General features: G+C 28.2%; 2 protein-coding genes across 2 annotated transcripts in view; both read right to left on the bottom strand.

Moving 5' to 3' along the window:
• Positions 1-16,687, bottom strand: part of LOC100198084 (sodium/hydrogen exchanger 9B2) — a 52,204-nt gene extending 35,517 nt beyond the window's left edge. The window contains exons 1-3 of the mRNA XM_065791778.1: positions 16,003-16,687; positions 15,519-15,694; positions 15,213-15,319 (exon numbers count right to left, since the gene is read on the bottom strand). Coding sequence (XP_065647850.1) covers positions 15,213-15,319; positions 15,519-15,694; positions 16,003-16,670 — 951 coding nt within the window. The 5' untranslated portion in view covers positions 16,671-16,687. The remainder of the gene's footprint in view (positions 1-15,212; positions 15,320-15,518; positions 15,695-16,002) is intronic.
• Positions 16,688-17,033: 346 nt separating this feature from the next.
• Positions 17,034-27,339, bottom strand: part of LOC100197813 (putative RNA polymerase II subunit B1 CTD phosphatase RPAP2) — a 71,457-nt gene continuing 61,151 nt past the window's right edge. The window contains exons 10-12 of the mRNA XM_065791779.1: positions 26,618-26,701; positions 17,723-17,791; positions 17,034-17,252 (exon numbers count right to left, since the gene is read on the bottom strand). Of these exons, the coding sequence (XP_065647851.1) occupies positions 17,108-17,252; positions 17,723-17,791; positions 26,618-26,701 (298 nt within the window). The 3' untranslated portion in view covers positions 17,034-17,107. The remainder of the gene's footprint in view (positions 17,253-17,722; positions 17,792-26,617; positions 26,702-27,339) is intronic.

Below are 27,339 nucleotides of genomic sequence, written 5' to 3'. Positions count from 1 at the left end.
GTACAAAATATAGTTATAAAAAAGTGTATGAATTTCAAGCAATCATAATCCATGGTTCTAATTATTCATGTGTCCAATAACTACACTTTTCAGTACATTTTTTGTTGAAATATATTTTTTTTGTAAAACAATGTGATTATTCATAAAATAAACACAATTGTTAAAGTAATAAAGAAATATCATTCAGTATGTCATTGAATTTCAATACGTGTTTTATTTATTATGTATGAAAGACCCACTTAAAGTTTAATAATACCTTAAGTGTCCAATAACTGTACTGTTTACTCTAATTTGGGATCTTGTCAGAAAGTGTTCTGTTACCACCCTTACATATCAAGCTAGGATAAGCTAAACAATTTGTTAAGACACTGAAGTCGCAGTTACTAGCTTTCCAGTATATATTCCATGTTTCATAAGTTATTAGATGCAAAACAAAAAGCTAGCGTTTTCATTGGACCGCAGATGCATTGCATATTGGAGTCAGAGGACTTATAAACTATTGTCTAGTTTGGAAAATATGACATGTGGTAATAAATAAGACTACAAAGATATAATGGAGAATTTGGTGACAACATATCACGCTCTTGGATGTTGAATGTCAATTGAGCTACACCTTTTGCACTCTCATCTAGATTTCTTCAGACCAAATTTGGGAGCAATATCTGAAGAGCATGGCTAGAGGTTTCACCAAGGTATTAAAGTCATAGTGAAGCATTACCAAGGGCAATGGGATGAAACTATGATGGGTGATACTGATAAGATATATGATAAGAGGAAGTCGCTGTCAGTCCTTTATTTTTCAAAAAATTAATGGTACCATTCCATTTAGCAAGTGAATAGTTACCACAGCTGATGTGCTGTCATTACATGCCTCAGTTATTTATTGATATTAACCTTTTATTCAGTTTTTTTTATCAGTTATTTTATAATATTAACCTTAATCATTATTGTATAGGGTATTTTTTGATAATTGCATGCAAATCTTTTAAGTACACAGAAACAGACATCAAATTTGTGTTCAGCACACTAAATTTTATATAGAATTGATGAAAAGTTCACATAACTGCAACTTTTATAAAATTTTGTTGAGCTGTGCTATATACAGGGCTCAAAATAAGTGCTGGACATCAGACATTGTTTGGCACTTGTCTGGTAAAAAACAACATCTTTCGGTCATTTTGTCTGACATATTTTATGTGCATTAATTTTCTAATCATTTTAGTTGTTCCTAAATTAGTTATAAATTCAGTATTGCATATAAACCATAAAGAAGGAGTTTCTCAACAACAGGCAGCTAAAAAGTTCAACTGTACTCAGCAACACATTAGCAAAACATTAAAAAAAAGAACAAATATTTAATCAAGAAAAAAAATGACAATTACAAAATGCTCTGACCAGCAAAAAGCAGCAGCTAGAACTAAGTGCAGTCGATTGTGTCAGAAATTTAAAAATCGTAAACAAATCATTGACGATGAGTCTTATTTCACGTTAAATCACTCCAGTATCAATGGAAATGATATATTTTATACTAGTGATGTAAAATCTACTCCATCTTTAGTTAAATATCAAACAAAACAAAAGTTTCAAAAGAAATTACTTCTATGGATTGCTTTTTCTGAAAATGGAATTTCTTAACCTTATTTTGTACCAATTGGACTGGCTGTAAATCAAAAAATCTATTTAAACAAATGTATTAAGAAGAGACTTATTCCATTCATTAATAAGTATCATTCAGATGGTGCATATGTATTCTGACCAGATTTAGCATCATCTCACTATGCAAAAACAGTAATCATGTACCTAAACAAGTAAAACATTCATTATGTTGAGAAAGCGGATAACCTTGCTGACTTGCCAGAATGTCGTCCTATCGAAAATTTTTGGAGTATTTTGAAAGGCCTTGTCTACAAGAATAATTGGCATGCAGAAAATCTTAAAAAATTAATGTATTTTCTTAATAAAATTGATGTTGAGCTCATACGGAGCCTAGCTCAGTCTATACCAGCCCTAGTTGATAAAGTCAAAAGAAATGTTTTAATTGAGAACAACTGATTATATATTTAAAAACTAGAATAAAAATTCTTTCTAGAACATTTTTCCTTTTTGTTTTATCTTACTTCTTTAAAGAGATATGTGTCTTTAAATCCAGTCTAGTTTTTTAGTTGTCACCCGTTATTAGTAAACATTGAGTGTAAATTTATCACTGTTACTAAGGAGCAAATTAAACAATCAGGAATGAAATAGGCTAAAGCCATTTCAAGATTTTAAAAGTATATTACCGCAATCATTAATTTTTATATTCCTGGGTCAAAGTTTTTATGAATTTTACAACTTTAAAATTGTATTTTGCAGACCACAAGTATCACCACGAAATGCTTGTTTTTAAAACTTCTTTATTTATATACACTTTTAAAGCTGAATAAAATAGTTTGTTTTTTTTTCACTTTTTTTTTTTGCTGAGTGTAGAAAAACGAGCTGTTATTGTGGCATTACACAATAACAAAGTTAGTCAACACAAAAAATTGGTTCAAAAACCAATGTTTCTCAAAATGCAGTTATGGGAATGTTGCAAAGAAAGCACAAAACTGGCTGTAATCAGAGTCATTACTCTGGGAGGCTTATAGCAGCATCAAGTCACGAAGACAAATTAATTTGTGTTTAAAGTAAAACATACTCGCACTGCAACTAAAACTTGTAAAGAACTTAACTCTACTAAAACATAGGTATCTTTTTGAACGGAAAAACAATGCCTTTGCTTTTACCCTTTGAAAGTCAAAACTGTTAAAAAACCAATACTAAACATACTTAACAAAGAGATTGAGATAAATTTAAAAAAATAACACAATATGAACAAACAAACAACAATTTAACAATGGTTTAAAGTCTTGTTCACTGACAAATCAAATTTCCACATTTTTGGAGGAAATCTTTGACAATATGTTTGTCATTTAATTGGAGAATGCATAAAATAATGCATGATTCAACCAGTCAAACATGGATGAAGGTCAGTCATAGTCTGGGGATGCTTTGCTGGAAACAAAGCTAGTGAACTTGTGCTAACCATAGTTAAAAAAAATATACCACAGCAGAAAACATACATTTCTGTTATGAAAAACAAAAAGAGCTAAAATATATGAAATGACCAACTCAGTTGCCTGATTTAAACCTGATTGAATTGTTGTGTGATGGGAATGTGAGATAGATGCAACCAACCAATCACTAAACACCTTGAAATATTCATACAAACATGTTCAAATCAATTATAAACTGAATCATTGGAGAAATTGATTTTAAGGATGCACAGGGTATATACTGCTGTTATAAGCAAACATAGAATACTTTGAAGAATGAAAAATTAAAAAAATATATACTAGAAAATTTTTTTAAATGTCACCCTATTTTGTTGAAAGAATGATTATTTTTTTGTAAAAAATATGAATAAATACCCATAATAAAAAAAAACTTTGTTTTTCATACTATTAAATTAATTAAATATTACAAAAGAATCATTTCATTATCACTGAGCAATAACTCTGCAAAGAAAAAACTCAACAAAATCGTGGGTAATATGTTGAACCAGACTGATCTACAAACAGCAAAGTAATATGATTAGGCATGGCATTAAATGTGCCACAACATATCCACACAGCCATGTGTGTTTGTATGCACAATTTTAATTTTAAAAATATGCTGCTGCAAGTTACCCTTTCCTTTTGTATATACAATTTTTCTACTTGAGATTTTGTTACAGTTTATTATATGAAGAAAGTAAAATACATAATTTTTTTTTTTAAGCATGTTCAATAATATGAATTTTTACTCTCATATGAATTTCAGTAAGTTTATCCATAAAAATACTGCAATGAGTTTATTTAGGTAAAAAAAGATCAGTAAGCAAGGGCCCAACAAGTTCAGGGCCCACAAAGGACTAAAAACAGCCAGTATGTGTATATATATTTTTTGTAAAGCAAACTGAACTAATTTTGATACCACCCTCTGGTTGTACTTAATTTGTTTTTCTGCACAGCAACATTGTTAATCAAGGTTTGCATTTTAAAGATATAAAATTAAAAGAATGAATGTAACAAATAATTTAAATCTATTTTTTTAATTGCAATTACTTTCTTAAATATGTAAATTATTTGTTCTTTTGTGAGTTGTAATTGTCTTTTGTTGTGTAGAAAATAATTTTTTTGTGTGTGTAAAAAATATGTAGTATAAAGAGTTGATACAAACTATTTGATTAAAGAGATAAATGAACCATTAGGTTATAAAAACACCATAAAATAATAACTAATACAGAGGGGTATACCACATATTTGCAGATTTGTATTTTGATGTGTATACTTACTAGATGATTATATACATACATATATATATATATATATATATATATATATATATATATATATATATATATGTATATATATATATATATATATATATATATATATATATATATATATATATATATATATATATATATATATATATATATATATATATATATATATATATATATATATATATATATATATATATATATATATATATATATACAGTCCCATGACAATTTATTAGTGCCACCAATATTTTTTTCATATTTTCTTATACAACTTGAATTTAACAATTGAAAAGCAATGTAATATATTTTAAATGTATTATTTATAAGAAGTCAATTATGTATAAAGTTAATTTCTTCAGATTTTTTTTTACTATTGGCATTCCTGACATTTCTGGAAGCCATCTTGTCACGACACTATTACTCAACTGTCATCTTTACAAGCACGTGATTGTTTTTCTCTGTTTATTTTATCATTTTTTTTTTAGAATTCTGAAGAAGTAAGTGCAATATTTAGTTTTTATTTGTTTTAGTAATATAATTTAATTTTGTAAATAAAGATTTTCTAATATTATTATTACAGAAAGGTCATTTTTGATAATGTTACAACTCTAACCTCAAAAATCTTGTATTTTTTAGTAATGGGTAAAAAAGGAGATCTTTCACCAACAAAAATTAGATTTATAAAAGCATTGATAAATGAAAAAACACTTTCACAGCGTGAAATTCCTAAAAAATGTGGTATTTCAGTACAGAGAGTTGTCAAAAAATTGGATATGGGTTATAACTGTTCACCGAAAAGGAAAGATAAATGTGGTAAAAAAAAAAATTAGACTCCACGTGGTGAAAGAACATTGTCGAAAGTAATAAAGGAGGATAGGACTGCTACTAATTCTTTCATAAAAAATAAATTACAAGCCTCTGGAATTCAAATGTCTACCAGAACATTGCAGAGAAGACTCAATGATCTCAGTTATAATAGTAGACAGCCAGTAAAAAAGCCAAAGTTAACAATCAAAATGAAAGAAAAAAGATTGAAATGGACTCTGAAGTATAAAAACTTTACAGTAGAAGATTAGAAACAGTTTTGCGTTTAAATTATTTTAATATTTTTATATGAAAACACACATAGAATGAAAAATTATAAAACAATATTTTATTTCAGGTTTGCTTTAGTGATGAGAGCACATTCCAAGTGATGACAAACAAAGCTCAGTATGTTCGCCGTAAAATATCGGAAAAATATCACGAAGACTGTGTTATAAAAACTGCGAAACATCCAACTTCTGTCAATATTTGGTCCGTGATAAGCGGAAAAGGTTTGGGTTGACTCTACGTTGTAGAGGGCATTATGAGGCAAGACCAGTATCAAGATATCTTGCAACATCGATTGTTACCACAATTAAGGGATTGGTTTGGTGAAATGGAGAAATTTATATTTATGCAAGATGGTGCCCCTAGCCATACTGCAAAATCTATAAAAAAGTTCCTCTCAGAAAAAAAAGTTCCATTATTGGATTGGTCAGGTAACTCACCAGACGTCAATCCAATAGAAAATGTTTGGGAACTCCTAAAGAGAAAAATTTCAAATGAAAATATCACAAACAAAATTAATTTGATTGAAAAAAATTATGTATTATTGGAACCACGATATAAATTTAAAACAAATGTAATTAAAATGTGTTGAAAGCATGCCTCGATGCGTTCAAGCAATTATTGATGCCAAAGGCGGGCTCACAAAATATTTACATAATGTGTGTCTATCATTAGGTTTATTAATTTTTGTCGTTATTATATAGATTTATTTGGTTTTATTGTGTATATAAATGTCATTCAATTAAAAAAGTATTTGAATACATTTTATTTGTTTACTGCATTTTATAACCCCAAGAAATCATTAATACAGAAAAAAAGTAGGTGGCACTAATAAATTGTCATGGGATGTATATATATATATATATATATATATATATATATATATATATATATATATATATATATATATATATATATATATATATATATATATATATATATATATATATATATATATATATATATATATATATATATATATATATATATATATGTATATGTATATGTATATATATATTAGGATATAGTAGAAAATCACTTAACAATAACTTAGAGAAATAGATATAGTAGAAAATCACTTAACAAAATTTTTTACTAATATATAATTGCTCTGTTATAAAGTAATTTTCTACTAATATATAATTGCTCTGTTCTCTTAAGAAAATTGAGCACTCTATTGTGTAGAATACATTTTAAAGTTGTTTAAAAATATATATATATATATATATATATATACATATATATATATATATATATATATATATATATATATATATATATATATATATATATATATATATATATATATATATATATATATATATATATATATGTGTGTGTATATATATGGTAATAATCAAAGAAACTGTTGAGTTTGAGTAAACCAGCAGTTCTTGTGATGAATGATGGTTGGGGGGACTGATGGACTCAGCTAAGCCTGCTCTAAAATTAAAAGGCGACACAAAAGGCAATTTAAATCTGACAAAGACATATTTGTTCCACCTGATATTCTCAAGAATCGAAACGTTATTGCCTGGAGTGTGAGGAATAACATTAGTAAAACTAGGATGATTTCATTTGTACATTTGATGAAATCACGCTGCGGAAGAGATTTTTTTTTTTTAAACATCTTCGCTTCCAACAAGGCTGCAAGCAGCCACTAATTAAAGTTGGAAGTTACTGAAAGAAAAAAGATGAAGATTGTAGAGCAAGATAACGATTGACGGATGACTTAAAAGATTGCAAATTATATGAATCAGGAAAGCAAGATAAAGGAAGCGATTTCCAAAGAGCTGATGTTCGAGGAAAAAAACTAGACGAATAAGCGTTTTTGGAGCACTTAGGAACAGTCACAGAAAAAGGATGACACTTAATTGAATGACGAGTAACACGAGAATGAATTATAGTAGATGGCACAAGAGACGCTAGCTCTTTAGAGCAGTGCCCGTTATAGTATTTGTAGAAAAGAGAAAGAGAAGCAACATTACGACGATGTGATAATGGTTGGAGGTTGGCTGCAAGAGCAGGTCCAACAATGTTTACAATGCGTTTTTGCACCTTGTCTAAAAGAGAAAGGGCATCATTAGAAGATCCGCCCCAGATATGGCAACAGTATTCCATAAAAGTCCGGATTTGAGATTTATAGAGATAGAGAATAGAATCCCAAGTAAGAAAGTGACGAGCTCGATAAAGAGATGCAACCTTAGCAGATGCTAATATTGCAACTGATTTGATATATGGTTTCCGAGAAAGATTGGAAGTAAGAGTTAATCCTAGAAGATGAAGAGTAGGTGACTCATCGAGTACATCACCGTTCACAAATATAGGAAGATCTAAACTATTGCGATAACGATTGGCTGAAAAAAATTGAGTTTTATCTGAATTAAAGTTCACCAGCCACTGTGAGCCCCATGCTGTAGCAGAAGTGAGATCCTTTTCAAGCTCAAATGCCCCCTCCAAGCAATCAGAGGGTGATGGTTTCTTATCACGACAAGAATAAATGGTAGTATCATCAGCAAACAATGCCACCTTAGATGTGAGAATATCTGGAAGATCATTAATGTAAATTAAAAAGAGTATAGGGCCAAGGATAGAACCTTGAGGAACCCCTGACGTTACAGAATAAGAAGAAGAGTGTTGTCTATCGAGGACAACTTTTATGCTACGATTGGAAAGGAACGATTCAATGATCTTAAAGATGTTGCCGGATACACCATAAGAAGAAAGCTTATGGAGAAGACCAGCATGCCAAACTTTATCAAAAGCTTTTGAAATATCAAGAGCGATGGCCTTAACCTCTCCACCTTTATCTAATGCACAATAAAACCTGTCAGTTATTACTGTTAGCAAATCAGCTGTAGAACGAGAAGATCGAAATCCATATTGATGGTCAGAAAGTAAGTTATTAGATTCAAGATGAGAAATTAAGTGTTTGTTAATTAAAGATTCAAAAACCTTACTTATAATAGGAAGAAGACTAATGGGACGGTAGTTAGACGAATCGGATCGCTCTCCAGAATTTTTGAAAATAGGGATAACACATGCCGCTTTCCAGCAGGCTGGAAAGCAAGACTCTGATAAGCACTTGTTGAATAGTTTTGAGAGTATAGACGACAGCTCCGGAGATCACTTCTGCAAGACAATAGCAGGTATGTTGTCCGGGCCACAAGCTGTAAAATAGTCTCGGCAGGATATCACTTTAGATACAGAAGCTGGAGTGATACGAATGTCAAGCAATGGATCAACCTGTTTGTTGGCAATATCAGGTAGAACGCAACTAGTGGAATCAAGAGATAATATTGATGAAAAGTTTTTAGCAAACAATCGGCTTTGTCTTTAGGTGAGGTGACAAAGTCTAAACCATACAAGAGAGGTGGAATCATAGATTTGCCCTTATTATTGATATTATTAAAGATTCTCCAGAAGTCACGAGAGCCTAATTTTTGAGATGAGATACAAGATTTCATGAACTGAGAATAACGGGTTTTGGCGTTAGACAAAACCTTTTTACAATTCTTTTTAGCAGTAATAAACAGACGTCTGTTTTCTGGAGAATTGTTTTGCTGATAAATATGGAAGTAACGGTTTCGATTGGCAATCGCAGCAGCACAGTGTAAAGAAAACCATGGAGGAGAGTTAGGCTTGACCTGGAATCGTCGAGAGGGAATAAAAGATTCCATGCCAGCCTGAATCCTGGAAGTTACGTAAGAAGCAAATTTGTCGACAGGAAGACAAAAGATTTCTACCCAAGGGCCATCACGAAGAAAATCACGGAAAGAATCCCAGTCAGCTTTACTGTAGTTGTAAGAGGTATGATAATAGGAGGATTCAGGTGATGAAGAAGAACGAGATATTATTTTTAGAGAGATCAAACTGTGATCAGAAGCACCTAAGATCGAATGTGGAGAAACTGAGCACTGACTAGGATCAGAAACAAGACATAAGTCCAGTAGAGAAGGTAAATGATTCGGGTTGTCTGGAAAGCGAGTTGGAAAGTTGACTATTTGAGTTAGGGATTGAGAAAGGCAAAAGTTGTGGGCTTTAATGCCTGCCGAATCACTGACACTAGAGCCAAGCCATTCAGAGTGGTGAGCATTAAAGTCACCAACAACAACTATATTAGCTGATGGATAAAGAGAGAGGGCTTGGTCAATATGATCAGAAATAACGTCAAAAAGTGTGCTGTCTTGAGATGAAGGAGAGCGATATAGAACAAAGAGAAAGGCAATAGAGTGAAGTGGTGCTAAACGAAAGCACATAAAAGAATTGTCTGTGGATTCAAACCTAGTTACACGACAAATGGGTGAATTCTTACGAATGTAAATGCCGAGGCCAAGCATGTGACTATTGGAGTCTTTACGAATTAGAGGAAGATAACCATCAACACTAAGATCACAAGATGAGACAGCCAAACTCAAATTAGTCTCACAAAGAGCAAGTAGGTCTGGTGAACTTTGCAAGAGATAAGACTCAACAGAAGAAAAGTTACTTCAAAGACCACGAATATTAGTGAATGATAGGTTTAGAGAACTTGGTCATGATGATGGTTTTTTGTGTTTTATAGTTTTTGGTACTTTATTCATTTTAAATTAGATTGAAGAACTTGACTCAAAGCATAGATAGTACTCAGAACACTATTTAATAGCCCAAGCAATTGCCTCATTACTACTAATAAACCCTAAGCCGTAACAAAGGGCTCCAAATGTGGCCTCCGCAATGCACACCAAAAGTACAAAACAGGGACACTATCCATGCGCAACATGGCACTGTTAAATACTTTGATATTTTTCAGCTGTTGATGGAATCAGCCTCTCTGAGAGCTACCACAGAGTTTGGGAAACCTGACTACCAGCCGGCATCAGAACCATAAAACTGAGTTTTAGAGCTGTACCCTCATTTGGAGATAATAGAATGAGTTGCCTAGTCATAAAAACAGAGACACAAGCAAAACCCATGCATTGAGTCAAGAAGATCCAGCATTCAACATCCTAAACTGGAAACAATGTATTAAAATACATCTGCGCCAGCCTAATAGATGAAGAAGGGGTGCGAGGCTGGTCAACAGATAGAATCTGTTTACCCCTTAAGTCTTTGTCTAGGAGGCCTTTGTCTAGGAGGCCTTCAAGACAGTAGCTGGGTGCATTTAACATCTGCCCAAGATGAGTATTTTTATCGAGACACCATCTCTAGCCTTTACTCAACTAAGAGCCCCAATGCAGGGGGTGTTTTAAATCGGAGTTGGCATCTCCTAGCCTTTGCCTAAAAAGGCGTATCTTACAAGGCAGCAGGACATGAAGCAGATTGTACTAGGTTACATGTTACCAGTAGCAGGATAACCTGATCTGACTAAAATGTTTCATTGATAGGCAAAAACTTGAAATTTAAAAAAGATGTTTGGTATTTATAATTCACATGTTTCATTCATACGCAAAAAAGATGTTTTGGCATTTATAATTCACATGTTTTATTCGCAAAAACTGGAAAAAATTTAAGAAAAAACTAAAATCAAGACATTATCAACACAAAAAATTCAAAAACAAAAAAAACCTGCACAATAATGTGGCTTTGACAAAAAAGCATTCATTTGCTTTTTGTAATTTTACTACTTCACAAACTATATAGTCCTAAAAGTTTATGTTGTTTATAGTCCTACAAGTTTATAGTCCTATACTACATAGTCTAAAACTATAACTAAGTCCTAAAAGTCTATACTATATAGTCTATATACAGTCTATATATATATAAATATATATAGACTATATATATATAGTCTATATAGTCTATATATATATAAAAGACTATACATATATAGTCTATATAGTCTATATATATATAAAAGTCTATACTATATAGTCTATACTATATAGTCTAAAACTATAACTAAGTCCTAAAAACTATAATTATGTCCTAAAACTATAACTAAGTCCTAAAAGTTTATAGTCCTATACTATATAGTCTAAAACTATATAGTCCTAAAAGTTTGTTGTTTATAGTATAAAAGTTATATTGTTTATAGTTATATAGTCCTAAAAGTTTATGATGTTTCAAAGATAAATCTAAGTTCCAGCTCAGCCCATCGATATAGAGCATTTATCGATATTCAACAAACAAATAAAAGACAAATGGAATCTATCTCCAAAAATGGTGGTACCCTGGGACGAAAAACTCACCAATGATTGTCTAACTGTTTTAGTATCCGGAGTCAATGGAACTAAACTTCTTGGTGTACCACCCCTTCCAAGTTCAACCACAAAAGCTGATCTGAAACATGGAAACATTGTCTCTGTTGCAACAAAAAATTTACTTGTTGATTGGAAATGCGACAAAAACATCATAGGCATGGTCTTTGACACAACATCCTTAATTATAGGTTAGGTTTTAACAATTTTAACAAGTTTTAACAAAGCAATTATTTATCAAATTTTGTGATATACTAATAGTTTATTAAATTTCAAATTAACAATTCATTTTTGCACTAACTATAGGATTACAAATACTGTGGAGGTTTTAAGTAATGGACTAATCGTAAGGCTTTTAGGCATAGTTTTATTAAAGAATTATTTGATTTACTCTTTACATTACAGGACAGCACACTGCAGCATGTTTCTGCCTACAGAGAGAGCTAGATCGCTTCTTGTGGTTTGCATGCTGCAGACATGTAGGAGAAGTCATACTTAGCGAATGTTGGGATTTATTGAATATAGAGGCTTTATCTGGTCCAAATATTCAACTTTTTACAAGCTAAGACTAATGCTTTTACAACATCATTGAACAAAAAAAATTTTTTAATTGATTAAATATACTCAAGTGACTTAAAAGTGACTTAAATAGACTTAAGTGGCTTACTCTAACAAAATGATTATAAATTGTTGCAGATTTAAAAAACACAACTTGTAACTTCCACCAGTTAATAAAGCAAACTTTTACTATCCTGAACTTTCTAGAGCAACTGAGAAGGAACAAGAAAGCTTAACAAATTGCTTCCATGAATTCCTAGTGTTAGGTTTCACTCAAGGGGATCAGCAAGAACTTATTGAACTCAGCCTGTTATTGATTACAAAAGGATCCGAACCTCAGAAGTTTAGCATGAAGCACCCTGGAGCTTTGCAATAAGCAAGATGGATGGCAAAACTTCTGTACACTACAATAGTCCTATTGTCCAGGAAAGATAATTGAGCAGTTAACCAATTCAGAAGTTGCAACCAAAAATCAAATCAAGAAATTAGAATGTTTCTGTGTGTTTCCTATAAGTTTGCTATATGTGCAATGGTGGATTAAATGCCCACTTGCAGCTGATGTCCCAGTCAACAATTTGATTTTAGTCAAGAAACTAAAACAGTTTGCATACCATGATTCTATAATTGCTGAAAAGGGAATAAAAGCTCTTAGCAGATATAGTTGGCATATGAATGAAGAGCTTGTTCCATTGGCTCTTTTCTTACAAATGGTATCTGACAAAGACAAAAAGAATATGAGGCTGCGGCTCCTCCAATTTGAAAGTGCTGAAGTACTACAGATTGTGTAGGAGCATCCTTCAGCAAACCAAACCTTAAGCCAATTTTAGAGGAGATAAAGTCAATGAGTGATTTGATTGGCCCTGGATGAATAAGGTTTTTTCCAACACCAGCCAATAAATAGACAAAATGGATGACTTTCTTATAGAGAAAATTGCTCAAAGTCTTCAAGTGGTCAATGAAGCTGCTGAAAAAGGAGTAATGCTATGTTATGATTTCTTAGGTGTAACAAAAGACAAAGAAAGGTTTCAAGATATATTCCAAGTAGTTAAAAGTTCAGAAAAAAAGTTTCAGATTAGTACAAACTATTATCATGTTCCAAAGAGAAATCCAAGTTCCACTTAGCACTGGATGATGATTGATGATTAAATATACAAATGAGGCTACAATTTTTATAATAATTAATAAACATTGTGAACATGATATTACATAATTGGATGAAAAATGTTGTTTTTTATCCTTAAAGTTATATTTTAGTCTAAAAAGATGTAAATTCAATAATTTAATGTAATATTCAATTTGATTGTGCTGGCTCAATTTTTTGAAAACAATAAAAAAATATATATTTCTACTGTATACAAGATGAAACCCAGTTGCAAAATTTTGAACAGTGATTTTGCAAAAAGTTAAGGTGGCTAGGACACCCTAGTATAAATATATGTATATAGTTAATTCCCAACAGTTCAAACTTCCAAGGGACCAAGGAAATGGTTCAACTTTAGAATATTAGTTCAAGTTATTCTTTATTTAATGGTAAAGTATAAACAATAAATATAAATCATTACACTAATACAAGCATGAACTATGTTTCACTGAAAGAAGTTACATTTTGTATTCATGATGTACACTCTAAGATAACATTCAAAAAAGTTGATCAACAAATGACTTTATTTGGTAATAAAATTGCTCAAAGCTAACAGACTTTTATTAAGAAATTCATTAAAACTGAAAAAAATTTTTTTTTTTTTTATAATTTATTATGATTTATTTTTCAACAGTTTTATTATATTATTATTTTATGTCTGATAACAATCTATTTTATTCAGATCTAAATACAACAAAAAAAAAAGAGAAAAAATTAGGTTACTGTTATTTATTTTTATATAGAATGGCTTCTTAAAAAAATTTTTTATCAAGTCATTTTGATTTCTTCATTTGCCATACAAAAAGTTCAAGTTATTCGGAAAAATTTGCTGAAAGGGGACAAAAAAATGGTTCAACTTAAGTTCGAATTATCCAAGACTCAATTTATCCAGAGAATTTTAATAGTAATCAATTATATTTCAAGGGACCAAATAAAATAATTTCAGATAACAAAAGTTTGAGTCAACCATTGTGCTACTTACCAAGATTTTACTGTACATATATATAATATAAATTTAATAATAAAACTAACTATATATATATATATATATATATATATATATATATATATATATATATATATATATATATATATATATATATATATATATATATATTTATGTATATGTATATACATGTATATATTATATATTACTAATATATATATAATATAAATATAATAACAAAAGTCAAATAAGTTGTTGATAGCAACTAAATCGTTGATAGCAACTAGCTGTTGATAGCAACTAGTTAAATTTACCATTTGATGATTTAATAATTAATAGTTAAATTGACTATATGAAACATTTAAGGAACTTTTAATTATATGTTAGTTGTATTCAAACTCTTTTTAGACTAACTTTATATTTGAAATATTAAAATTTATGTAATTATTTACAAAAACATTTTTTGTAAATTTTATAAATATTATTTGTTATATACTATAAATATTACATTATATATTATTATTTTTACTACAATAAATAAAAATAATAATTTATTTTCATTTATTGTGATATATATTAAATTGTATTTAATAACTAATTGTTTGAAGAACATGTTGTTTTATTATTACAAATTGTTTGAAGAACAATTGTTTGAAGAACATGTTTGAATAACAATTGTTTGAAGAACATGTTGTTTGAAGAACAAATTGTTTGAAGAACATGTTGTTTTATTAAAATAACAATTTTTTTTAAGATTTCATTTAAAAAAAAAAGTTTTTAATTTTACAAAATTTTCTTTCAAAAGATTTTAACTTTCAAAAGATTTCATTTTTTAAAAAGAAAAGTTTTCCTCTATTTTTTGTGCCAATTTAAAGAGTAAAAAATTTAAAGAGTAAAAAATTTAAAAAGTAAAAAACTTACCAAAAAAAAAAAATTAAGTAAAAAAATTACCCCTTTTATTGATGGTATATACCATAACAACATTCCAATAACAAATCCTCCTAACAATCCAATCACAGTTTCCAAAGGGCCACGAAAAATATTAAATAGTAAATTACCTATTAATATATATAAAAATAATACAACCTAAAACAAAACTAATATATAATAAACAATTAATGCATAAAATATTAATTTATTATTATAAACAATTAAAATATTAATTTTTTATTAGATTTATATCTAATGTTATTATATAATTTATTAAAAAAAAATTAACTTATTAAATATTTATAAAAACTTATCAATTTCATTTACCATCTGAAAATGCAACACCATAAAACACACCAAACAAGCTTATAGCAAGTACATCATCACATGATGTTGCAGCTACCACAAGTGTTGGCACTCCTTTTTGTATGCCATAGCCTTTTTCTTGTAAAACTAATACTTGTGGAACAACAACAGCAGGTGAACCAGCACCCAAGATGAAACTAAATGTTTTGTAAACAATTTAATTAATAAATTACTTTATCTACACTTTTTTTATCTTAATAATTATTGTAAGAACATCTTGAATTTTTTTATCTCTATATTAGATAACATAATTTGGGAGATTTTTTATTTTAATTATATAAATATAATTTAGAACATTTTTATTACTCTATTTTACTACCTTTTTTTTAGTACAAAAACTATGAAATAACTTTTTCTTATGCAAAATAATATTAGTAATAAATGATAAAATTATTTAAAAAAAAATCAAATCTAGAAAACTTTTATCAATTTAAAAATTTCTTACCCTAGCTGAAAACCCCATAACCATGGCATGCCCAATATAAAATAAGCAGAAATAGCGATTGTGACTGCTTCAGTAAGACAAGGAGTAAAAGCCAGTCTTGAAACAGTGTACTTTAGTTTTTTTAAAGCTTGAATGTCCAAGCCTAATCCTGAACGCATTAAAATAACAGCCAATGCAACACTTCGTAAATTTGAAGACCATTGTGGATTAATATCTTTAGCAAAATCAATTTTAGGAACATTTCTTAAAATAAATCCAACAACCAGCATCCCAAAAATGGGAGGCACTGAAAACAGATTCAATAAAAAACCTGCCGATGATGTGCAAATCAGCAAAGTATATATAGCAAATATATTTCCTCCAGGCAAAGCACTTTTTCCTGTCATAGCATACAATGTACCCCAAATAACAGAGCATAAAAGTATTATGGTAAAAAACTTTGCAGGCTTTCCACGAGGCGGTAAACATTTTTTAAGAGTCTTGGGGACTTTAATAAATCCTTTAACAGGTTTCTTTAAAGACTCATCTGAAACAGAATCATTTTCAAAATTTGCCTTTGTTTTAAAACCATTATCAACCAGTAACAACTTAGTTTCCGCAGTATTTTTACACGAATCAATTACATCATTATTAGATTCTGCCATGTCTACTTTTTTAAAAAAAAACATAATATAAAAAACAAAAACTAGTTATAAAATAAAATTCACAATTCACAAAAAACATTCATAATTCAAAAAACGTTATTGCCCACATCTCTATATAAAAAATTTTTTCTAATAAAGTAAATGGTAGTAAGCTTTATGTGTGAGAGATCTAAACTCTGACTTAATTTTGCTGATAGTACCACCCTCAACTTATTCTTCAAATGAATCAAGATTTGTTTTAGAAGATTTTTAGGAGTGTTAAAAAAATGTTTAAGAACAAAGTTCCACCCTTATCCTACTCTTATCATATTTTCCCTATACTCTTAGCCTTAAACATATCAAGATAAAAAGAATGAAAAAGTAAAATTTGAAAAAATTAAAAAAATATATAGCTTATTATTTTTCTATTATTATACTTTTTACAACTTTAAAGACAAATATAAATAATAGAAAATAAAAAGTTAGATCATTTTCATATTCTTTATGGATTCAACAACAAAGTTCAAATTGTTCATTGTAATAAGACCTTCTTTTTTCGCTAATTCATCAACTTCAAACGATCGACTGTCAAAGGAAGAAGCTAAATCATGGTTGTTCTTACTAAGTCTAAATAGGGGAAAAATGCGTTTGTGTGTATATATACACATATATATATATATATATATATATATATATATATATATATATATATATATATATATATATATATATATATATATATATATATATATATATATATATATATATATTTATATACACAAATACAAAAAAAAAAAAACATATATATATACATATATATGTATATACACAAGTTAGTAAAAGCAGTTATCTAATTTAAATTATATTTATATACACAAATACAAAAAAAAAAAAAAAAACATATATATATATATATATATATATATATATATATATATATATATATATATATATATATATACACACACATATATATGTATATACACAAATTAGTAAAAGCAGTTATCTAATATAAATTAAAACAAGAATTTTTAGTTTTTGTAATAAATAGTAGTTGATTTATACAGGAATAAAAAAAACCAACAATAAAAACTTACAATTTTAATAAAATTAGCCCAATATTATGCCACTGTTTTGGTTTCAAAACAATGTTTTTACTAGTAAATCTAAAATAAAGATAATAGCTAAAAAAAAAAAGAGGTCAAACACAAAAAAAGAGAATATTAGATGTTAAAAATTAGGCAACATAAAGTTTAAAAGTGAGTTTATAAAACGTTTATACCTATTAGTTGTAACTATTCTTAATAAAAATGATAATAAATAATACATTTAAATTAAATTTAAACTTTTCAATTAAAATGATTACATAACTCTTTCTGAAACATTTTTCTAATTAAGAGTAAAAACAATAATTAAGAGTAAAAAATAGAGCTATATATAATTACATTTTATTTAAATGAATAAAAACGATTAGCGGGACTTAAAGTTTCATGCCAGAAGGCAATCATCAGCTGTTAATACAAACAAAAAATGTAAACAAATTGTTTAATCTACGTAAAAAACAAATCTACGTAAAAAACAAATCAAAAAACAAAAAACAAAAAGCTGTTATTGTTTACTAGTCCCTTATGTCAAATAAAGATAATAAGAATTTTTTTGAATGTCAATACTGAGATACAATTTTCTTATTCAGCAGGTTTTTTCCATTATGTGATAAAATAGCATATTTTTGGTTGAGAAAAAGGTGGCATACTTTTGTTGTTAGATTGTAAGGTTTGCAACGTTTGACAATTTTCCATTCTATAATAGGCTTTATGTTTTGGTCTTTTAAGCTTCATATTTCCTTAGAAAGTTCTGTGTCATTTCTATACTTAACTGATGCAAATGATTTGAGATGGTTTGCATATCTTAATTTGAATGGCGTATTACTAATGCCAAAATATACTTTTTTATTACGACCATGATGACTGGAACTTATAGTTGCTTGGTAGACAATATTGTTAGATAAACATTGATTGTTTAAAGGGCAAAATGCTTTATCTACGCAGTTACATTTGTTGGTTTTTAATTGATTTTTGTTGTGCAAAATTTTGAAATTATGCAAACTTATAATTTTAGGTTAGGCATGCAACTGTAGCTAATCTTAATAGAATTTTGGTTGAATACTTTATGTAGCTTGTGGCCGGCTGGAAAATGTCAATAAGGGCTAGAAAACCGTTTCCTATTTTTGTATTGATGTTTAAGTTGAATGGAAGGTTATATCAAATAATATTATGTTTACGATGCCTTTTTTGTTGATTTTGATTTGAGATTAATTGTGGTTGGTAAGTAATGTTTGATTTGTATCCTGATTTTTTTAAAGCCTCTTCATATGGTGGAATAGCCTTTTTGAAGAATATTTCATTAATTGACATGGAAGATAATCTTTGTTTAATATTGTGAGGGATTGCTTCTTTTATTATGCTTGGAGGGGGTTAGAATTAGAGTAGATTTACCTTATTTGATTATCAGGTTTAAAATATGGTTGAAACGTATTGTTATTTAGATTTAACATAACATCAATGTAGTTAACAATTTTTAAATTAGATTGAATGGTGATTTGAAGATTGTTTCTTTTAAAAATGTGTTATATGCTTTTTGATTTTATCCACTTGCTGACTGATTATGTTCTTAAATAAGACAAGACCTTCTTCACGATATAGACCGAAATCTTCTTTATTATAATGCTGTGAAATTTGACAGCATGAAAATACCTATTAATTTGCAAACTTCAGCACCATCAAATGCTCGAACAATTCACCTCTGACACAGTGAAAAATGACACAGAACTTTCTAAGGAAATATGAAGCTTAAAAGACCAAAACATAAAGCCTATTATAGAATGGAAAACTGTCAAATGTTGCAAACCTTACAATCTAACAACAAAAATATGCCACCTTTGTCTCTACGAAAAATATGCTATTTTATCACAAAATGGAAAAAACCTACTGAATAAAAATAAATGAAACTGATAGATCTTTCTATATTTATGAACCTTAATGTGTTCAATAAGTCATCTGCCCTTCATCTTCTAGGATTAACTCTTACTTTTAACCTTTCTTGGAAACCATACATCAAATCTATTATAAAATTAGCATCTGCTAAGGTTGCATCTCTGTATCATGCTTGATACTTTCTTGCTTCGAATTCTATTCTTTATCTATATAAATCTCAAATTCATCTTTGTATGGAATACTGTTGCCATATCTGGGGCGGATCTTCCAATAATGCCATTTCTCTTTTAAACAAGGTTCAAAAACGCATTGTAACATAGTTAGACCTGCTCTTGCAGCCAATCTCCAACCATTTTCACATCGTCATAATGTTGCTTCTCTTTCTCTTTTCTATAAATACTATTATGGGCACTGCTCTAAAGAGCTAGCGCCTTCTGTGCTATCTACTAAAATTCATTACCTTGTCACTCGTCATTCAATTAAGTCTCATCTTTTTACTGTGACTATTCCTAAGTGTTCCAAAAATGCTTATTTGTCTAGTTTTGTTCCCAAAAACATTAGTTATTTGGAATTCGCTTCTTGTTTTTCTGATTCATTTAATTTGCAATCTTTTAAGTTGCCTGTTAATTGTTATCTTGCTCTAAAAACTTTATTTTTTTTCTCTCAAATAACTTTCAACTCTAATGGTGATTGCTTGCAGCCTTGTTGGAAGTGAAGATGTTGAATATATATATATATATATTTATATATATATATATATATATATATATATATATATATATATATATATATATATATATATATATATATATATATATATATATATATATATATATATATATATATATATATATATATATATATATATATACTTTTACTTGGTCATTTTTAAGTTTACCTGTAAAATGTAGAGTTTATGTTTGTTTGTTTTTTTAAATTGATTTTCAAGACCAGAAAAAGTTTAGAAAACATTTTTTTATGATTATTATTTGATAGATTGCCTGCCCAAACTAAACCCTCAGTCAATGCAACAACACTTCCTTGTACCAGAAAGGCTACCAGATAGTTGATGTAGCAACACTTCGCGCATGTTTTACAGTAAAAAATAAAAATAAAAACATTTAGAATGTTTTTAATTTTTTTTTTAAAACATAAAAATATTTAGTTTTAAAAATATTCAGTAAAATTAAATTGTGGTTATATAATAGTTTACTTTTACAAAATTAAATTGTGGTTATATGATATAGTTTACTTTTACAAAATTAAATTGTGGTTATATGATATAGTTTACTTTTACAAAATTAAATTGTGGTTATATGATATAGTTTATTTTTACAAAATTAACTTGTGATTATATGATATAGTTTACTTTTACAAAATTAAATTGTGGTTATAGTAAATTAAAAAAACATTCTAGTCTTTTAATATGCATTTTTGCGGTAATTTAAAAAACTTTAAATTTAATTAGTTTCATCAATTAAATTAATGCCTTTTAACATAATATATTATATCCACTAAGTGCAACTCTTGCTTCACTTATAAATAACAGTTCTGGAAAGACAGATGATTATTCTATTTCTAAGCGAAGTATTCTGAAGCAGAAAAAGTCAAGTATAAAAAAAACTGCATGTAATATTAATGTAATATGCATGTAAAACAACTTTTTTATATTGGTTAAAGGTAAATGTACAGTGAAACTTTACTTAAAAATTATAGTAGAAATGAAAGAAATTGGTAAAGAGAAAGTTGAAAAAATAACTGCGCTAATCAGTTCACCAGATCTTTCATAATCCCAACTTTTGGGTATTGTAATTGTAGAAATTAGCACTGCTGAGTCTCTTGGAAAAGCAATCAAAATCTTTACAAGACTGGGAGCTTTTTGACTATGTTGATTGTCTGTCCTTTGACACCACAGTCACAAATACTGGCTGGCTAAAAGAAGTCTATACTCTAATTGAGCAGTGGAGAGGAAAAGCTTTAGTTTTAACTTGTTATATCTATGAATAGCATATAAAGGCAAATATTGAAAAAGCCAAAAATAAACAAATAATCATAAAATATTTTTACATTTGTTTATATATTTAATTGTGAATATTTTTCAATGAGCTAAATGATTCGGCTTATTATTAAAATTTAAATAAGTGATTTGAAATAAATACCTTTCAGCACTTTTCAAGTGTTCTTTCTGGTGGTAATAAAAGTGGACTAAAAACTGAGTTATTTGAAAAGCTAAGGTGTAATTGAAAATCGATTCTTGAAAAGAAGATAAATTAAGATAACCTGAAGAAATTTGAATCCTTTTTTACTAGTTTGGAAAACTAGGTTGATTTCATTGTCCTAATTAGGTTAATGTGTTTGACTATAAGCTTTAAACTAAAGTTTTTTATAAAAATTTAGGCTTCTGAATCATTAAGATTTCTTCATAATTGCCTCAATAATGATATGTTTCCAAGAAATGACTACAAGTATTTTATAAAATTATTCAGAATTAGCATAATTAGCAAAGCATAATTAGCAAAATAATAGCATAATTAGCAGTTCTTTGGTTAGGTGGCAAAGTAAAAGACTTTTTAGATTTCTGATGGCTTCAAATCATGCCAGGTTTATAGCACAGGGAGTTTATTATTAAAAATATGACCTTCTTCACCACATTTCAGTAGCCTATGTCCTAATATAATATCATTGCAAGAGGGAAAGCTGATTCATGAAATAGCTTCATTTACAGCACTGTTTTATCTGAGTTCTGTTTTAAACCAGCAGAAGCTGTTCTAAAATCACTTAAAAACACAATTGGTATTTAAATGAAAGATTTGTGGAAATGTGTGTTGCAGATAAATGTTATAAGGTGGGAAAACTGAGTTCTGAAATTTTTATTGACAATGAAAAATAACAAAAAAAAATTGAAAGTTTTTTTGGTCCTAAAAGCTGGTTTTTCTTTGATTTATTAAAAATGACATTCATAAGACAGAATAGCTGAAAATCAGTTCATCAAACTGGGACATACTTCCTGGTTATATTAGATTTCAAAATAATGTCACCGGTCTTCTTTTTGTAAATGACAGTGCAAAATGTGCTATTAATCTTGGTCAAGACTTCATTGAAACTTTTAGAAGCCAAGAACAAAACCAAGCTAGTTTACTGGTTGTTGCTGATATTTGTCTATAATTTCAGACAACATATAAAAAATACTGACGTCACAATTTTTTCAAGAATTAAATTTTTAAAAAAATGAAAATTTTTTAGTCTTAAAATAAATAAAGAAGTGCAACACCAGGCATATCTATGCTGAAGATATTTGGTGCATCTGGTTGACTATTTATGTTGTTTGCCTAATGCTTTTCTAGTAAGAAAGTTCTTGAAAGTATTTGTTGACGATGCGTTTACAGTTTCGGATGGTAAAGAATTCCAATCATTTATGACATGGTTTGTAAAATAATGGATATGTTTAGCACAGTTTGACACATTCAGCTTTTCCAGACAAAGGTTGTGGCTGCATAGATCTTAGTATGAAGTAGCAGGCGCTGTTATTTATGAAGCAAAAATTACTTTTTGTTACATTTTTAATTGCGTTTGAAATAAATTACTTTAAAACATATCTTTTGAAATGTTTTATTAAAGTTAAGCAAAATGCTTTTACAAATGACCTCTAATTATCGTCTAATAAACAAATTTTATTTAAATTATTAAAAAGTGTTATATATATATAATTTTTAAATTGTATAAACATTTATTTTTTCCAAAAAGTTGCAAAAAGTAAATAAATAAAATAACGTAGTCTTTTTAAGATGATAATTTTTAAAGTTTTTATGCTCTGATTAGTAAGTCAAGTTTAAAAAAAAAAAGATTTAAACAATTTTTTGTAAAAATAAAAGCAAAAGAAACAAATCAATTAAATCATTTTTATGCAACACAAAGATTTAATTTAACCTATTCATTTAAAGTAACCTTTTTTTTTTTTTTTTGTTATTCAACTCCTCAAGGGCGATAAAGCCACTACAGATGAGGAGGCTACTTAATAGTGGTTATAACCCTCTCTTAACTCTATAACTCCGAAACACGAACCTTGACAAACAAGGTCGCTACGTGGAGAAACAAGTTGAAAAGAATAAACACTTGCTCAGCTGTGCAACAAATTATTATATTCGTAAAATTTTTAATATTATTGCTCAAGAGATTTTAATTTAACATTCAAGAGTTTTTTAGTGGAATAGTTCACCATTTATCATTAAATAACATTTTAGTTTTTTCTTATAAATAGTTTTTTTTTTTTTTTTGTCACGGATGATATTTGGAAGTATATTCCGAAGTTTAGGACTAGTGGGATAATGCTCGATTACCAAAAAGATTGCTGCATTTTGTTTCCTTTAACTTTTTTGTTCTTTCTGACATTGAGAAGTGAATTAAATTGCATAATGACGTTTGTGCTTCCAGAACAATAGGTTTGTGCATTATTAAAAGGACCTTAAAACTCTTTGAAATTCTTTGTCTAATTTTCAGCCAATGCAATTTGTTAAATTCCTGGTCATTTACATGATTTTCTATTCTAGTTTTAAATACCAGTCTTGCTGCAATTCCAAAGTAGAGGGAGTTGCAATAATCTAGCTCTGCAAATATACTATGATGCACAACTATGATATATACAAACATACTATGATGCACAAATCTTTCTGCGATAAGTATTGTTTTATTTTGGATATTTTGCTCAATATATTGTAGCAGTTTTTAACAATCTTATTTGTGTTTTTGAAGATAATTCATTGTCAAGTATAACCCCTAACCTTTTTGCTTAGTCAAAATATCTAATGCATTCCGTGTTAATAAAAGTACCTTTAATAACAAAATCTTTTTGAATGCTAGGCGGTGCCATAATTAATATTTTTGTTTTCGATTGGTTAATACATAAGAATAATTCACTCACTAATTTAGATATGTTTTTAAGATATTTTGGTATATCTAGGACTAATGCATTATATTAAGACAAAGGAAGGAATGCTTTTAGATTTTGATAATCATCTGAGTATCCAAAATTTTTAATAAGTGCACTTTTTTGTAAGTAGTGCACTTATTTCAAAAGAATTAGCGCACTCATTTAATTTCTTTGAGAAATATTTATTTTCATTCTTTTTCCTTGATTTTTATTAATTAATCTTTGCTGACAAATAATAGTCAATAAAAGTGTAAGCAATATAAATTGTAGTGAAAAATGGTCAATTAAATAAAAGTTAGTTAAAATTTCGAAACCACAACAACAAAAATATGAGTTTAAAGAGAATATCAGTTGAAAAAAAGTGGCAAGTTGTTAGCATAATCTGACATCAGATAAAAATCAGCGAATGCAGCATTAGAACATAGCTCAAAAACTATAATGAGTTTGGCACGGTGGAAGACAAAAGTTGCTCTGGTTGTCCTGAAAAATGTCAGAAAGGGATGAAAATAAAACAATTATGCATGCTAGACGCAACCCGGACACGAGTATAGCTGAAATCACCTCAGATCTTAATACAACAATGGATGCACACCAAGTTGGCCAATCAACAATTAGCAAGCTGATGATGAAAAAACAACTCAATTCATACTTTGCAACAAAGAAGCCACTACTAAGCAATAAAGACTTTCTCAAGCAAAGAAAATGGTACAAAGAGAGAGCTGCATGGGCTGTAGAGCAATTTTTCTTGGACAAGTTGAACTTTAAGCTTAACAATCGCAAGAAAAAGATTTTAGTGAGGAGATACAGAAAAAGAATTCAATCCTTGTTTTATCATGTCAAAACTTCAAGAAAGAGGAGGCTAAATTGGCATTTAAGGCTGTATCGCTGAATTTACCTCTGACCTGGTGCATCTTACACTAATTGCTTCAATTAACATCAGTTTACAGAGATATTAGAAGATTATTTACAACCTTCAATGGACATTTTCATACCTGACTCCATTTGCCAATTTCAACAAGATAACACTCCTTGCCATACAGCATTCTTAATCAAGCAATGGTGGTGGAAAAACAACTATAACTGATGCCTAGGCGTGCTTGCTCACCTGGTTTGAATCCTATTGAGAATCTTTGGAGTTAGATGGACTGCAATTAGCAAAAAAGCAAGCCCACTAACTTGGTGCAGTTCAAGACTCAAATGCGAGCGCTGTGGAATATGCTGTCACAAGATCTATTTAAAAAACTTAGATTCCATGCTATCTAAAGTCTTGGCATGCCTTAAAAACTAAGGTGGCAATATAAAATATTAAATTTTCATAAAATCTTTGAAAGATTGTAAGTTCATTATAACTTTTGCACACCTTTTTTTATCTTATTTTTGTCTTTCTTAATGTATTCTAATAAAATTAAAGAAAATAATGAGACTTATTTTATAATATATGACACTTTGTAATTCTGTTTTCTTTTATCATTAAATTAAAAAAAAACATATATATAAATTTTAAAAATAATCATTATTTTATAAAAAAAAAATATTATTTTAAATTTCACTGCCTAGAAAATGAAACTTTTTAACTAAAAATGAAAAATATGCATCTTTACAAAAGAAAATTTATTACAATTTTTTTTTTTCGATGTTTTTTATAAAATGATTTTTTTAAATTTTATATAGTTTCGCTTCTTTTGAGACCCAAAACGATATACTTATAAAGAACTTTTTTTTTTGATAATTATAGGGATCTGTCTGATGTTTAAGGGTCTTGAGCTTCCTCTTGAAAATTTTTTTTTTTAATTTTAAGATTCCAGTATTATTTTATTATATTATTATTAGGGTAAGAGCAGACATTTTGATAAAAAGTTGTTTGATGGCCACCCTAATATATATATATATATATATATATATATATATATATATATATATATATATATATATATATATATATATATATATATATATATATATATATATATATATATATATATATATATATATATATATATATATATATATATATATATATATATATTATATGACTATTATAAAAAATACAAAACTGAATAAAAAAAAACTACCGAAATGTATCAACAAGTGAAAAGAATCCCAGTTCAGAGAGATCTGTAATTGTCATTCCAACAACAGTCAAAAGATTTTTTAAACTAAAAAAAATTTTTTATATTAAATCCTTTAAACAAGTTTCAACTGATACTTATAATAGTGGTCAAGGACAGATGAACATTAAATGTTACATAAAAACAACCAAACAATAGAGATCGCAACATACAATCTCAAATACAACTTTTGCATATGCAACTATATAGCAAAAGTAATTTGAAAACTGGAGATAAATAAAGTAAATATTTTTATCAGAGTTATTGTTGAATTATGAAATCATTAAAACTATGATATCAATAAAACAAACTAAAAGATTTTTTTTTTACATTATTGTACGGTAAATATTTTATGAGTTGGGTTTTTTAAAAGATTGTAAGAAATCTGCAGTGAAGCAAAAAAATAAAATCTTATCCTTAAAGGGCTTACTTTTGAGCAAGCTTGTAAGAGCTTACAGTATTTTTAAAAACACAATTTTGAAAATTTAATACAAATTTAAAAAATAATACTTGAAAGACTTTATAAATTGTTTTAGAAAACATTTTCAAAAAAACAAAAAAATTGAAACAGTTTTAAAAAAGGTGATTGTTATGATTGTAAATAAAATGGTGTCCAAAAGATTTCAATCAAATGAAGTTTAAACCAAATAAAATAAGTGTTAGTTCGGTTCATAAAAAGTACATAA

This window comes from Hydra vulgaris, chromosome 02 (genome assembly GCF_038396675.1).
Source record: "Hydra vulgaris chromosome 02, alternate assembly HydraT2T_AEP".
Taxonomy (NCBI): domain Eukaryota; kingdom Metazoa; phylum Cnidaria; class Hydrozoa; order Anthoathecata; family Hydridae; genus Hydra; species Hydra vulgaris.
This window is presented reverse-complemented; position numbering and strand designations above follow the sequence as displayed.